Source organism: Falco punctatus (assembly GCF_963210335.1).
Source record: "Falco punctatus genome assembly, chromosome: 10".
NCBI classification, from domain to species: Eukaryota; Metazoa; Chordata; class Aves; order Falconiformes; family Falconidae; genus Falco; species Falco punctatus.
Window position 1 is genome coordinate 22,349,563 of NC_137590.1, and position 15,805 is coordinate 22,365,367.

Sequence of the window (15,805 nt, forward strand, 5' to 3'; positions counted from 1 at the left end):
AGTTATAATATACCTTCATAGCTATCAATGATAAATACAGTGTTTAATGAAGAAAATATATTTTTTTTGTTCCTTTCCATCTTTTAATGTTAACTTATTTGACTAGGAACTTTTCAGAGGAAAAAGAGGATTCAAGTAATGCCAGTGTATTTCCTCTACAGGATTTATGAACGCATCATTGATCCCCCAGAAACGAATTTGACACCTGAAAGCAATTTATGGCTTGGACAGAGAAACAGAAAACATGGCTTCTTTAAGGTAAGCAGATATGAAATTGCACGTACAGAAGGAAATTAATGAATAGCCCAACAAGATATTTTTGATCAGTTGTCTTACACTGCTGAAACCTGATTTGTTTGAATTTTGGTAGAAACTGTGGACTTGGGATTTGAGGCAGGTCCAACACTTAGAGAAAAGGCTCTCTTTCTGCAAGTGAGGGTATTGTAATCACTGACTGTAGTGCCCAGTATTTGGGTTTTTTGTTTGGTTTCCTTACTTTAGGTTTCACCTACCTGCTGTGCTCTGGCACTTCATGAAACAACCGCTTTGCTGTGGTCTCCTGGCCAGATAGTGGTGGTCTTAGTCACTCTCAGAAGCCACTTCCTCCTTGATTTCTCATGCAGAATAGCCTCATCCTTCTGTGGTATGCCTTGGGTGACTCTTCCTTGCTTGCCCCTGTCAACACTGACTTCTAGAGTAGCGGTCTTCTGGCTTTGGCAGATACTCGCTACTGTATGCAGTGCATTTGCCTTGCCGCAAAACAGTAGATTTTTCTGTCCCCAGTGTACCTTCCTTCATTTCATTTTTTCTCAGCTAAGTGTGTCAGTGTGTTTCCCAACAGAGATTGAACAGTGAGTCACCGAGTTGTGTTTGTGAGCTTCTTGGTCCTCTGGAGCTTCCATTGCTTTTGAACAGCCCAGGCTAAAAGGCTGGTAGCTGGCAGGACTCGAGCTCCTGCCTTCTGGCTGGAAAGCCTGTCTTTTTCTGTGTAGGAGGCTGCCCAAGACAGCATCATTGAGTAGGCCATACACACATGAGTAACTTGGTGGAGGAAAAAGGGGATTCAAGTAATGGCAATATATTCCAGATTCAACTAACGGCAGTGTATTTCCAGAATTGCAGTTTGGACCTACAACTTGTAAAGCACTCTCCTGCATGTTTTCGTTCATTTTTTTTTGCCCCTGGTTGGGCTATATGATTTTCTCATTGTGACTGAATTGCTGAACCAACCAACAAAATCCACCAACAAACGAAAACCACCCCCTTCCACCTGAAAATTATTTCTTTTACTTTGTAAGGAACCTACAGGAAAGTTTCTGATAATTCTTACAGTTTTGGATAACAAGCTGTGGTGCAAGTGCTTGTCGGTGAAAGCATTTATAGTGCAGTGATAGGCCAATCTGCTTATCCTCGATATTGGCATGGATTTGTTGCCAAGGTGATTTGCCACCCACTCAGTTTCCCTTTGAAGCTGTCAGTTCATGAGACAATTTTACAAGTTGCTGTTTTTCTGAGGACCTCTCCTCGAAGTCCCCAGATTTCAACAAGCTAGAACAATTATTTTGTGCTAAAATTAGTGGAGCATAGCAACTAACAATTTTAATTGTGAAACAGAAGTAAAAGCTAACTTCTAACTTGAATGATGGTCCTGGAGTTGCTCTGAACCTAGTGTTTCTATGAACCTAGAGTACATTTCATCCTCCAGCAGCTGAGCTGTCACTGTGAAGTGAAATTGATAATATTATTTCATTCTACAGCTGTTGGTTTTTTTTTACCTCAGCTGATTCCCATAATTCCACAGATGGTAAACATATGTTTATAGCTATATGGGAAAAAAAGAAGTTATATTGGATTCGCCCATCTTAAATTCTTATTTTATGCAGGCAGTCAGAGCCTCAGAACTCTGGGATATTATATGTTTGTAAATTAATATTTCTACATGTTAACACTTTGGAAACAGCAGGGTAGCTAATGATATGCTAATGAGCTGACAGTTTTTATTGATCATAATGAAAGTCGACAAGTGCCTTACTTTGCTTTATGCATGCTTGAATATTTTACTAACTTTCTTCAGGGCAGAAATATAATTGGTTGTTTTTTTTTAAATCCTGCTTGAGAGATTCAGAAATCTTACTTTTTTTTATATTACTCATTGCAAAAACTTGGGATTTTGCCAGTTTGTAAAGAGTACACATCTCTTTCCGTATATTTACATGCTCAGCAGGACCTCCCTTTCTTTTTCAGAGCAATTTGTTTCACTGTTTTAGCATATAAAAAAACAGATCTATTTTCCTTAATGTAAACAGAGATCTGCAGGGAAATAAGAACGTTAAAAAAGAATTAGCATTTTTGTATGTGTGTTGGAGCCGTGATAATATATGTATCTAAAAGCACTAGTTACTATTCTAAGTATCGTCTTTGCCGTTCCAAAATTTTCTTTCTTTAATGATAGTTAATTGTTACGTCTCTCCATAAATGAATATCATTAAAGCACATTTTGAGTCATATTCTCTTGCCTATTTTAGATCATAATTCTTCAGAATATCAGAAGAGGAAGGAGGGGATATGATATGCGTAAATCACTGTGGCTAGTTGCTGCCATTTTTCTAATTTATGCTTTTGTTCCACACCCTATTTCGCAAGTAGCCCTGCTGTGTCTATCTGTGGCCTTGCTGGGGAGCGGAGTGCTCTGCAGCATAATCAAGGGAATTGAAGGCTTGCCCCTTACAACTAGTGTCTATTAGTTGTAACTTCCCTGCTACAACCAAGCATTCAGAGTTCAGAGAAGACAGAATGGTTTTAGGACAGTAGTGGTGGGAGCAAGTGCGGTGCAGACTTAGGATAGCCGTCTGTTTGCTTTGATGGGGAATCTCATGAATTACTGCCTTCAAAAGGTACATGCTGACCCTTCAGGTTTCTTTATGTGGCCCGAAACCAAGATTTGTTTTAGGGCTAGAGAATATCATTATAATCAGATTAGGAAACCAAAGTAAATGCAACTGAAAAGAGGAAGAGTGATAGCAGACATTCCAGGAACCCTCACTCTAGGATGGATCTGATTGCTGTGAGGATCAGAATTATCTGCAAAAATCATTTTATCTCTGGGGAGAGCCCTGCCCCCTAAGGCTCTCTCCGAAGAGCTGCTGCAGTAATGAGCTTATTAATGCATTGCTGACTAGGTGATTCATGTCGAAAGATGGTAATTTTCATATCTGCTGTAGCAGGCTCCATTGACCCTGCTGCTGTGTCTGGGGATTGTAGAGTAGGTGCTTGAGAAGTATATTGTTATTTTTACTGCACAGCATCATATGCATACTTGGTATTAGGTATTAGGTAAATACAGTGCCCAGGGCAGCTGTTCAAGTGCCTTGCGCGGGGCGTGCCTGCCCTGTGTAGAGGAGCACAGTGCTGATGTGGGGAGATCTAGTGGTGCTGGTATAGCATTGCCTGGGCCCAGAGTTTCAGGCATGTCTGCCAGTGCCTCCGTGCAGAGCCATTCACCAGCCCTGGCCGATGCAGCTTGCCCAGCTGTGTAGCGTGCATTAGCTCTGTGGGAGAAGTGGGTTTTAAAGAGGATGAAAGGCAACGGAGGAAATGAAAATGCAGAAGTGGAGAGCTTGTGGAATACAGGAGCATTTTCACAGAATGCAGGAGTCCTCCTCTATTTAATACAGACATGAGAAGGGCAATAAATAGGGCTTTTGTATTACCTCCTCGTGGGATGGGCTTGATACTTAGCTCTGTGGGCCTGAATTTCATCTTGTAGTTGGTAATCTGCCTGTGCAGATAAAGGCTTTTCAAGCTAGTGAGTCCTGATGATGAAATGAAGCTTTGGTTGCGATTAGCCAAATGCCTTAATGATAATATAAAGTTGATGTCTGCTCGGGAGGGGAAAAATGGAAAGATTATGACCACTGACGTCTCCTTGTCAAGGTCAAATCCTGATGTCCTTTCACAGAGCGTGGACTGAAGAATTCCCCCCATGCCAAAGAGAACCAGGGCCCTGGGCCTCCCCTGGGGAGCTGTGTGTGCCTAAGTCTCCTCGGGCTGTGGGTGTGGAATGCTTTTGGCAGCCTAAACTTAATGCTGAAGGAGGCATAGTCCAAGTTTGTTTGTGTGTGTTAGAATAATTATGGCTGTAATAATTGTTTGCTTATAATGAAATTTTTCTATTAAAAAAATACATCAGCAAAATTTCTGCTCTTTGAAGGTTCACTTCTATGTTTGATCGTATTAATTCTGTTTCATAGAATTTATAGACTTAGAAGGCATCTGTGTTGGTGAATTGAAGTTCATATGTTTTTCCGTGGTAAAAGACACAAAAAATAGTTGTGTTTCCTCTTCAGGCTGTATTTATATGCAAATCTATCCAAAAGACAATTGAGTGGTGGGGCTGTGATGCAACAAACATACCTGAAGTTCAATATGCACTTTTAAACTAAGGCCAAGGAAGATGTAGTGTCACTTCTCGCTGGGCGTTGTCTTGTTAGGTGTGCGATAGGGTCTGGGAAACTTTGTTATCTCTTTCGCTCTTGGTTGAGCTTTTCACTGGAGAGGCTGAAGCATCGAAATATATTTTTATGCCTCACCTTCTAATTTCTTGCTGATGACTGCTAGCAGAAAGTATGTAAAATGGCTTTTGGGATGTTCTATTTCCAGTGACAGTATTACTTCTCATTATTATGATAGTTTCATTATTCTTATAGATGAAAAGGTTAATAAATGTATATGCTTCTGCAAGAAAGACAGTGTGATCTGATTATGTCTATTAATATTTTCAGTTCATATTTGATCATGAAACAGTAAGCAGGAAACGGTGCTTGCTGATTACCTTCTGCTGTTTTGGCAAATGAACACATAAATGTTAAATGTTACATGTTACTTACTGTACTTGCCAGGCTTCAAGGGCTATCTGAGGCCCATGTTTTATTTATGGATGGAGTTCAACGCTTTGAGCTAGTGACCATGTACTCGGTCTGCAAAATTAATTCTATTGCAATTTAACTAAAAATTAAAACATAGTCTTACAAATCAGTAATTTATTAGATACCGTCTGTGATGATAAATTTCCTTTCAAATTGAAGAAATTCTTCTGTATCTGGGAGGGGATAGAAGAATGCCACATCATCTGATTAACAGTCAGGGAAAGTGCAAGTAGCAGCACTAGAAGTCCCTTGTGTTCCCTTGCTCCTCTCTCTTAGTGACCTTGACATTACTAAAGGTAGTGGATCTTGCGGAGTATGTATGTTAAGCAGTCAAAGATGGAGCTGGAGCTTTGTGTACTGAGCTGAAAAGAGCAGACACAAGCTTCAGCACTTTGGAGGCTGAAGGATCTAGGGTTCTTCAGGACCCAGGTGTGCAAGGATACTGCACAATCCTTCATGTCTGCTGCTTCTCTCAGGGACATCCTTGCATGTCAGAGACAACAGAAGATGCAGCCCGCACTGGACCTTTTGGTCCTCCCTCTCTCCAGTCCTGCCCAGTTCAGTTTCTCAGCCTCATACCACCAGCACTTAGCTGGCTCTGACCTTGGAGACCTGATTTCTGCCAGTCCTGCACAGGGGATCTTTCCATCTGGCCGTATTAGAGGGGATTTAATTCTAACTGATGGCATGTGTACATGAGCTGTCTGTTGAGATTCAAAACTAGTAAGCTAAACTAAACCAAACAACTGAAGTGTATCTAGTACAAGAGGTAAGTAAAAATCTACTTCTCTTTTCATAATGTTTCATTTCAGAGATTTAGCCAAAGATGACTGTGAAGAGCATTGCTGTGTTTCCTTTTTGTCTTTTAGAAAAGTGTGTCATAGGCTTGAGTAATGGATATTACTTAACTGCTTTTTCACCAGTCTCACCCCATTTTAAGACACCTAAGCAGCTTATATTTGGCAATTGCAAAAGACGAAGCAGTATTATTTCTGTGTTTTATGAAAATTAATATCCAGGCACACAGGAAGAGAGGAGTAGTTGTTATATTTCGTCTGTGTCCAGTTATTTTCCTCACGAGAGGAGTGAGCTGGTCAATTTTTTGTACCCGCTTAAGAAATGACTTGTGAAACAGCTTGTACAGAACCAACTGAATTCTTGTAATCTGTACTACCAGTTTTCTCTTTTTTTACAAAGGGTGTTATTCAAGACGTGAAAGTCATCTTTATACCTAACGGTTATATAATGCAGTGTCCTAATCTGAATCGCAGTAAGTAGCAATCCCTTTATTCTCTCCATTTTAAATTTTTCATACAAATGACTTCCTTGTTTTAAAAAGACTACTTTCAGGCTTGTCATTTTAGCTTGTGCTGAGTTCCAGAAGGCAAAAATTCCTTGTAAACAGATTGCATTTTATGTTCAGATAAATCAAGCCTAAAATACTGTTGGTTACTTATGGGTTATTGTGTCTTTCCTTCTCTTCCTTTCTGTTTTGTTTTACTCTTCCTTTATTGAGCATGCCCGACCTGCAGTGATTTCTTAAGTCTTGTGCAAGGAATCATGGATTTGCAAGAACTCCTGGCAAAAATGACTGCAAAAGTAGGTACCTGAGCTTTTTTGTCAATTGTCCATTTCCTTCTGTGCTAAGACCAACATGAAAGTATTTATTCTGTTTGCAGTTATTCTACATTTTCATGGTAGAGCCATTTTATTTTCCTTCTGCCAGTAGCCCTATCTGCAATGGACTTACAGATACAGCTTCACGATGGATGTCACTTCAGCCTTACACAGATTCTATTGTCTGCCTTATTTGTGAGATACTGACAAAATGTCCAGGATCTGATTTTTTTTTTTTTTTTAAGAAGCGTTAGCTTGGCTTCTGGTTTTGTGCTGAGAGTTAAATGCAGAAACAAAGGAGTGAAATCCCTCAACAATTTCCTCACTATTGTGATGCTGTCAGAGGGTGCATGTTTGCCTGTGGGAAGTCCTGCGAAGTGTTCAGGACTGCCACAGTCTCTTTCCTGGGAACAAAAATGAGACCCTAGAATGGAAACACCTCTGAGGGTGATGGCTGTGCTGATTTTGGCATCATCTATGATCAGTGGTTTTTACCCATGTAAAACTTAGACCAGCTCCAGGTGGGATGGGTGGTGTGCGCTTGCGTTTGTTTTTTATTTTTCCCTCCCTGCCCAGTTTGGATTGTCAGTGGGGTGAATTGGAAGCTGTAGTGGTTTTTCTATTAGGGATTTTGGAGATCTTCAGGCTTTGCTCCTGCAATATACAGTCAACCTCAGTGTTAGCCAAGGCCCTTCAATTAAGACTGTGGTGAAGTTCTGGAGTAGGAAGCTGTGTTTTAGAGGTACCTGAACCCCTTACGTGTGTTAAAGGGCAATCTGTAAACACTTTTTGAGGTTAATGTTGCTGAACCATCTGGTCTGTGGTAAAGGGCAACTAATTGCATCATCTGAAACAGCACTTAATGTGTTAATAACTTAACTGCAACCAACCTGTAGATACCTGTAATCCAGTTAATAAACAGGAATTTCAAAATAGAACTTGCACAGTAGTGGTACTAGCGTAAAAGCATTATAGCTTCTACTGTGCTGCTTTTTAAGTGTTCTTTTCCTTCCTAGTAGGAAAGGGGAAACTTGTTTTTAGAGAGTGTGCACATTATACTGACAATCCACTTAGTCAGCTGACATGCTTTGGACAGGCTGATTCCGAATGCGAAATGTGAAGCTTTTAGTTCAGTTTGCTGCTTGTACTGTGAAAGAGAGGCAATTATTTTGAGCCCTGCTGGTGGTATGAGCAAGTTCCAATTATGCACTGTACTGAGTAACTTGCTTTCTCTGCTGTTAATTATATTTTTGCTTGCTAGTGCTTTATGAGGAGAAGCAAATAACACGGTATTTGTTCTGCAAAGACTCTGTGCTTCCATAAAGTGGTGCTGGGATAATCCTTCATTGAGAGTTCCTTTTCTGTTACAGCAGCGCACTGCCCGTTTCATTGCAGTTACAAAAATATTATTGTCTGGGAAAAATGCATGCAGCAGAAAAGGAAGTTAATTTGGTAGACAAATGCAAGTTAAAAATGGGGGGACTTGAGGGAAATCTTAAGGTTCTATCTGCCTTTTCAACCCTAGCCACAGTAGCCAGAAGTGGTACTAATGTAGATAAAAGCATATCATATGGGGATGATACATGGCAAGGCAAAGAGCAAGGCTTAGAAGGGCTGTGCAGCTGCCTGCAGAGATCCTTTTTAGCAGGCGGTGGTCAGAGAACGGCTTGCTAATGTATATGAGCAGTGAACCCCAGCTCCTAGTCGTGCATCCAGAGATATGGAGCATGAATGTAACATTTTGGAAAAGTGGGCCCCATGGTTTGCTGTCCACTTGTTGCTTTTAGGCTCCACTATATCTGGAATTAAAGTTTCTCACTCAACCTGTGTTTGGCTACAGCTGTGTTACAGTGTTGAATAGACCGGTGAATGTTTTTTGCAACAAATGTGTATGTACAGTTTATATAATGTAAAACTATGAACACTCAGACCAGGGCTTCCCTGGGAAGAAAAGATCAGACTAGTGGCTTCAGGCTCCAGCAGTTTCAGTAGCAGCACAAATTATGTGGTAGGTAGGCGGGAGAAGAGCGTACCCTCTTGCTTGGGCTTTGCCTCAGGGTCCCATGAGTCTGGTGCTGGCTCAGGATGGGATGTGGGAGCTATATAAGTGGCCCAAACCAGGACTGTCTGTAGCAGATTGTCATGGACTACTATGTACAGGAGCATTTGATCATGACCTGTAAAAAGCCATTATGCCCTTTTCCTACCTATGTCTTGTGAAGGCATAGCTTTTAGAGATGAAGAAATGCTAGCTTTTGAAGCCTACTTTATTTCAGTCATAATTTGAACCAATTCTGAATCTGTCCAGTATATATGTTTAATTGATATAATCTTGTATCTTTAGATAGAGAGACACCATAGGTCAGTGTGTTAGAAATCTGCCTAAAATGTTAATTTGCTGCAGGAGAAAAGGGTCATGTTGTATTTCAGCATTTTCAACTGCCATGCTGGAATACCGTTAGCTCCCTTTTAAATAAAATGACTAAAATAATTCATGTGACTTGAACAATCTAGTGAAATCAGCTTGGGCATCTCATGCATTTCTCTGAGTGGAATATAATATCTTTTTTTGAATTATGGGCCCACACTACTGTGTACTTTGTATTCAGATGTGCTTGTTACATGAAGACTTCCAGAACAAGACTTTCTCCTGAATCTTTGCTTGGTTAAGGTCAGAAAGGTTGAAGCTTGAGTTTGAGTAAACCCAAGAAAAATTAAGTGCTTGTGTTCATTGATGGACTAGTTTATATGGTTTCTTTACGTCATGGATCTAAATGGCCATGAATACTTCTACAAATAAGAACATTTTCCTTGTAATAAACAACCATACATTTTTTACAGAAGTCTGTTGTCTTTCAGTTATTTGTATGGGCAGAGGAGAAGCAAGGAAAATGTTAAATAAGTTTTATGAATAACAGCTAGCTGAATATTCCTGAATGTTAAGAACTTATGGTTTGGTTAGCGTATGGAAAATATTTGCTGTGTTGTGGGCTACCTCATTACTTGATTTCTATTCATAACCTAAAAAATATTTGAAGCTTGAGAATTTTCTACTGATGTTTTAAATGTTCAACAAATCCAGTTGTGTGCATTTGGAAGGATATTTCAGCTAATTTAAAGGAATTAATTGTTTTATTGAGCTCAATAGACCTTTTTTAATTAAGACTTGAAGTATGGAAACAAACAATGTTTCTGATCACTATAGTATAGCAGGTAACAGTTAAATGTTGTTTCTGAACAAATTCTGTGGGCTGTGATATATTCATTGACTTGTGTGTATTGGGGAGTTGTTGCACGTCTTATGGTGATCTACTTGATTGATTTGCTGTGTTTAAAGATATTTCTTAGAGTGGGGTAAATGATTTTAAAGTAAATAAAACTCTTCAAGATATTTTAAAGGACAAAAGTTAATAAATTGAAAATATTTATTCTCTTGGAACTTTTTTCTTTTTCTAGGGAATAATTTCTAGGACAGACAAAGGGTAATATCAAGTACCACTTTCAAATTTGGGTATTTGTAAAGCCTTTTTTATCTAAAATTTTTATAGCTCATTTATATGGAAATGTTCATTTAAAAAAAATGAAAAGCAAGATATGTAAATAAAGTAGAAGTGTAAGGCAAATCAAACACCTTTTTACAAAACTGCATATATTTTATATACCGTAAATGTAATGACTAAATACAGTAACATGAAAAGGGTTTCTGCTGAAAACAAGCAGCTCAGTAAGAGGATAGATTTGCCTCTGAAATGTGAAAAGCAGTTTTGAAGTCACCAGATCATGCTGAGTCTGGGGGAGATGAGTATCAATCCCCTATTATCCCAGAATAACAACTTAAGAAATAAAAAGTTTTTATTCAAGGCTTTCTCTCATGAGGACTGCAGAGGGAAAAAAACCCCAAACAACCTCACAGAAAGTGGCCTAGCATTTCTCTTCTTGTTCTTTCCCCTAAATAGTTGCTCTTTTACTGGCAGGAATGAAAAAAGACATATTAGAGTACTTCCATTTAAAGTGGATGGAATTTTAGAGGATAGAAATAAATGAAATTCGGGTATACAGCATTATATAAAAAATACTTATAGCACTGTACATTCATTTTTTAATAAAACTTGCTACTATTAAAATGTAACAACCTATAATGTAGGATAATAGCATCATATTTATAGCAGAATAGAGTATGCCTTTATCTTGTCTTACACTAGATTTAGGTAGCCTTGCTGTTTGCAGTGGCTTCAGTGTGATGGCTTATCTGCACAAGACAAATGTGAATGTAAAAAGTCAAGACCTTGAGAAAGTCTTATCCAGCTGGCACCAGGGTAATTTTTAGAGCAGTTGCAGTTCTGGGGCCCGTGGAATGTGCGTATTTATGTCTAAATATTAAGCCTGTATTTTTATTTATTTATTTATTTGTAGTATCAATAAATGGAAAATAATTTTGCGTGCTCTTAGGGATCAGAGATGATGGCACTGGGTACAAGGTGTGCATAGACGGGGGTTGATGCTCTCTGGAGGATAAGATAGTACTTTGTATGAAGGAGAGGTCTGTAATGTGGCTCGGGAGAGGGTGGTTCAAAAAGCCTTGTCTATTTCTCCTGCTAAATGAATGTTTTCCCCACTTATTACTGCATAGTATCCCATCAGTAAACGCAACAATTGCTAGCATGCAGATGTAATACTTGGAAAAGATGTATCAGTTTTATCTTCTTGATACATGATTTAGTGGTTGGAATGGAGGAGGCAGTGGAAACAGCAAGGAGTGTAAGAGCTAGCCACTAGTCAGGGTTTACTCCAGGAGTGTGGCTTCTCCATTAATCACAGTCTGGGAATATTTTGTGCAGCATTAAACAAAATTACTTTCTTTTCTCTCTAAATCTTTCTTGTTATTATAAGGTTAAACCTTTTGAACAGAAAGTATCATTATGGCTGATGCTTAGCAGTGATAAGGTAGGGATGATTAGGAAAAGTCAGTCTGCCAGTCTTCATGCTTTTTGACTTGTATGGAGGTTGATGAGCAATTAAGAATATTTTTTTTAAGAACAGTTGTAGTTTATGTAGTTTTGTTAGAGTCTGGACATGCCTGAGGGGATCTTAGTGGTTTTGTTATGGTACAAGAGAAAGTTGCATGAGTCAAACTGCTGTTAATTGGCATGGATAGCTCCATCAAAGTCCAAGGAGTAGGGTTGGCTTGTACCTGCTGACACTGACTGGTTCAGTGTTTTGAAGGCTGAGGTCAAGACTTTGTTTGGCTAAAAATAAATATACTGCTTTCTCATATTTGCTTTTTTTAAATCATGTGGTTGAATTGCAGAAATCTTATCAGGTTACTTTCATTTATAGTTAAATTATGCAGAAACAAGACTGAGTCAATTGGAAGACTGTCATTGTGAGAAGACTTGTCAAGTAAATGGATTGATCTATAGAGACAAAGACTCATGGGTTGAAGATGATCACTGCAGGAACTGCACGTGCAAAGTAAGAATTTCTAAAGAGCTTAAGGAATAGGACCTAATTAAAATGTGAAAATGATCTTTGAATACATAACGTTAACTGAGAATTATGATGTTTTTAGTATGCATCTAGTGACAGTATGAACACAAGGGAGGGAAACAGTAAAATAAATAAATAAAAAATTGACGTTGCTTGTATGCGAGCTTCATAAATAAAATCTGCTTTCCCTTGACGACGCTTTCTTATTTGTTCTAATTATATCTGTGAGGACTTCATGATTTTGAGGTGAAAGTGTGGCATTGTCTGTGTTTGGTTTGGAATTGTTTGCACTGTAGTAGTTTTTTTTTTTTTTTTTTTTCAAAAAGGAAGCATTATCTTAATAGTATTCATAGATGCTTAGCTGCATCTTGCATGGTAACAACTTGCAGATTCTGTTCTCAGTGTTTATCACTCTCAGAAACGGAGGAACAGAAGAGAATTAGTATGTAAATCTTGTCTCTTTGAAATTATTTGATAAATATCTGAAGAGAGTATTTGTTTGCTCAAGAAAATAGAAAAGTGATTGTTAAAAATCTCAAAGATGATTGGCACAGCTTGCAGAAAGTGGTGCTTATGTTGTGAAGATGGGCTTATGTTTTCCACTTAATCTACTTTGCGAAGGGAGGGTGGGGGTAAAGCCAGTAGTATGTGTCAAAATAGGGTGGTTCACCTTCAGATGCATTTTGATTGCAGTTTGTAGATGGATAGGACTAAACTTGTTAGTGAAAGATGGATCTGTAATCCCCAATGCTATTGTCATTTACTTAAATAGTTTTTGGTCTTCTGTGTGTTGTATAAAATACTGTCTAATTACAACAGTCGTAGTTGAATTTTGTCTTAAAAACCTTTGCTTAGAGTGGAGTTGTGGAGTGCCGGAGGATGTCTTGTCCCCCTCTTGATTGTCCTCCTGATGCTCTCCCAGTGCATGTGGAAAGCCAGTGCTGCAAAATATGCAAGGGTAAGTATATCTCACAGACTTTCTTAGTTTTTCCCTCTCTTTAAGAAGAGTTAAACTTGTCCTGAAAGCGGGCGCATTTTATAACGACTTTAATAGATCCTGGTAATTCACTTAACATGAGTCTCAGTGTCAAACTTGGTTTAAGGAGGAAATAAGTAATTGCTGAAAAACGAAGAAGCATTCCAAGTTTCTAAGATTTTCTTTTTACCTATTGTCAGGGTAAAATTAGTTGATCTACTTGTTTTGAGCTGGGAAGCCTTACTTGGCTTCAGTTTCTATCTCCTGTTCATGTTGAGGAGCGTCAAGCCTGTGGTCTGAAGTTTCTGTAGCGATGAGTAATAAACTGAGTTGTTATCTTTTTGCCTATCTTTTATTTGAGTTTGGAATGTTGTTCTTCAAAATAAACATGACGATTTCAGACACTGGGTTAGCATCACTGTGTGGAGTGATAATTTGCTGTAATTAATTTCAAAATAATGAGAAGAAAGAAAAAAAAAGTAAGCTTTTTAATCAGTGTTATTATCAGCTTTCAGTTCCTTCTGGAAATGAAAGCTGTAACATTCCTAGAAGGAATATTCAGTATTTGTTGGCTTAATAGTAGTACAAGGGACAAAGGCAATTTATATGGAGACATTTTAGCTGAATACTGATGCCAGTCTTACCTTAAGAAGCACAAATTATCTTCCCCCTCTGCCTCTGTTCTTGGAGACTAGTCAGCTTCGTGCATGAGCTTTTCAGTAATTCATTAAGACGGGGATCTTGTATTATTTTAAGATTTATTAGGAAAATAATAAGAAATTTTTTTAGCATTCTGTCAGCCTTCCTCACTCGCTGAATTCATTAGTCCCACGCACAAATCTCCTTTAGCTGTGATCTTGCACTTCTGAAGTTTGTTTGTTTACCTTATTGCTCTCAGGTATATGTCAGCATGAGTATTCTGCTTATTAAAAGATGTTAATGAACACAGTACTTGGGTGTTAAAGTGGTCAGGCTGGCCAGTATTTTTTTGTGTCAGAATATTTTTATTTGTAATGGTGAGAGTCTAGAAAGTTCTTTCATGGAGCTGGATGCTTCTCTTGACACTCCTTTGCTGACATGCATGTACGCACAATGGTCCAAATCTGACACAAAGGAATTATAAGGCACAAAATTGTAGATTCAATGTATATCCCCGTGAGTAAACTGTGTTCCTGTTATTTGTAATGGAAAGATGAACAATCAAACTTGCCTTTTGTCAGTGATTGGCACAAACTTGACTCGTTATTCTGACAAGAGCTCAGCATGTCAGTCAATGGGTAGAGATGTATGGAAGTTGATTGAAATTGATTGTAAATGCCAGCTCCTTGACAGAATGATGTGCTAGGACCACAGTCAGTCACTTTTGGGTAGATAGTAGTAATTGCCAAGGCTTTCCAAAGAGCTGCACTGCAGGTGTTAATTTCACCATGCTTTTCCTATTTAGCTCTGATAGAATCATCAGTTGTAATTTGCAGTGTCTAGGGACTATTGAATGGCTGGATTATTGAATGGTTTCCTGTCTTAGCTGAGGGTTAATGAACAAAGTAGCTGTAATGTCTTGTATGTTAAGGGTTTTAAAAATGAGACGGTTCTGTTTTGATCCCTGCCATCTTGTATTAGCCTTTCAACTAACATTTGAAAAAAGGCTATAATTTTGTTTAAAATCTCATCATTTTTCTGAGTGTGTCCATTCTTTGGTCAAAAGCAGTCATGTCAGGAGAACAGACAGGAAGAAAAAGGAAATTTCTCTAATTCATCTTCTTCCAAAAATAGTTACTGGAATTGCGAATTTAAACAAAGCTTCCTGATCTGAAGTTTTTTTTCTTAAGTGAGATCACAACAACTCAGGCATAAAAACTAGGGCATCTTTAGAAAAACGAAGGAAACTAGGATACCAAAAGAAAAAAGCAAGAAAGAAGCCTGTTTTTTAAATGCTTTGTTGATGATGAAAACTCAGCTGTTCTGAAAATCTTGGATTTTTTTTTTAATGAGCATTTTCAAGAATGTAAGTTTAAACAAAAATGTCATTAGAAGTAAATTTATACTTGAAGGTTTATGAAGGTTGATCTCTAGCAGTCCTCTATGTTTAAAATTTGGGAATCAGACTGGCTATGACAGTTGCTGCTGTGCAATACTCCTGTTGATATCACCCTCAAGAGGTACACATGCACCTCTAAGTGCTTGATTCCCTTACCTTTGTATTCAGGAGAGAAACTGAGGTAAAACAGTTGCTAGATAGTCTGTGACCTGTTTTTTGAGAACCGAGTACTTGGAACACTCCAACTTACATTGTGTATGTGCCTTGGCTCGGGAACCTTCTAAAGCTTTGTTCAGTTGCACCACAGGATTCATACCTTTCAGCTTTCCTTTCAGTGTTGTAGGTCAGAATGTTACTGGTCAATTGCAGAGAGAGGTGAAACACCACAACAAAAAGTAATTTTATCAGTGTTCAGCATCGATCTTGTTAGTAATGTAGAGTGCCTTTGTGACGGATACTTGATTTGTGTCATAGTTCAACTGTTTTCTCTAATTAATGGATTTACTGTCTTCCTCTGGAATTGAAATTTAGACATCTAGTTCCAAGAGGACTGTGATAGTTGCGGTAATACCTGACTGAGCTGTACGCTACTCTAGCCCTGCTGGAGGTTACCGCCTTCTTCACGGTGGCAGTAGTCCTAAACTAAGCTAGTTAACTATGCCTTGAAATGTGTGAGGAGTGCTCATGTGTTCTAGTCTGTTGGTTCAGTTGTAGAGCTGGTTATCTTTAACAGAAGGATCAGAACTTCAGACAAGATTTTTT

General features: G+C 38.5%; 1 protein-coding gene and 1 long non-coding RNA gene across 6 annotated transcripts in view; one reads left to right on the forward strand and one right to left on the reverse strand.

The window, feature by feature from the left end:
* LOC308070739 overlaps window positions 1-15,805 on the reverse strand; it is a 173,010-nt gene that overhangs the window by 127,959 nt on the left and 29,246 nt on the right. The gene's annotated exons all lie outside the window — the stretch shown is intronic.
* NELL1 (neural EGFL like 1) overlaps window positions 1-15,805 on the forward strand; it is a 321,378-nt gene that overhangs the window by 65,085 nt on the left and 240,488 nt on the right. For all 5 annotated transcript variants that reach the window (XR_013930834.1, XM_080405208.1, XM_080405205.1 and 2 more), the window contains exons 5-9: window positions 162-258; window positions 6,123-6,195; window positions 6,442-6,524; window positions 11,880-12,014; window positions 12,885-12,987. Coding sequence is in view for 4 of the 5 variants with exons in the window: in XM_080405208.1 (XP_080261334.1) it covers window positions 162-258; window positions 6,123-6,195; window positions 6,442-6,524; window positions 11,880-12,014; window positions 12,885-12,987 (491 nt within the window). In the remaining variant the exon portion in view is untranslated. The remainder of the gene's footprint in view (window positions 1-161; window positions 259-6,122; window positions 6,196-6,441; window positions 6,525-11,879; window positions 12,015-12,884; window positions 12,988-15,805) is intronic.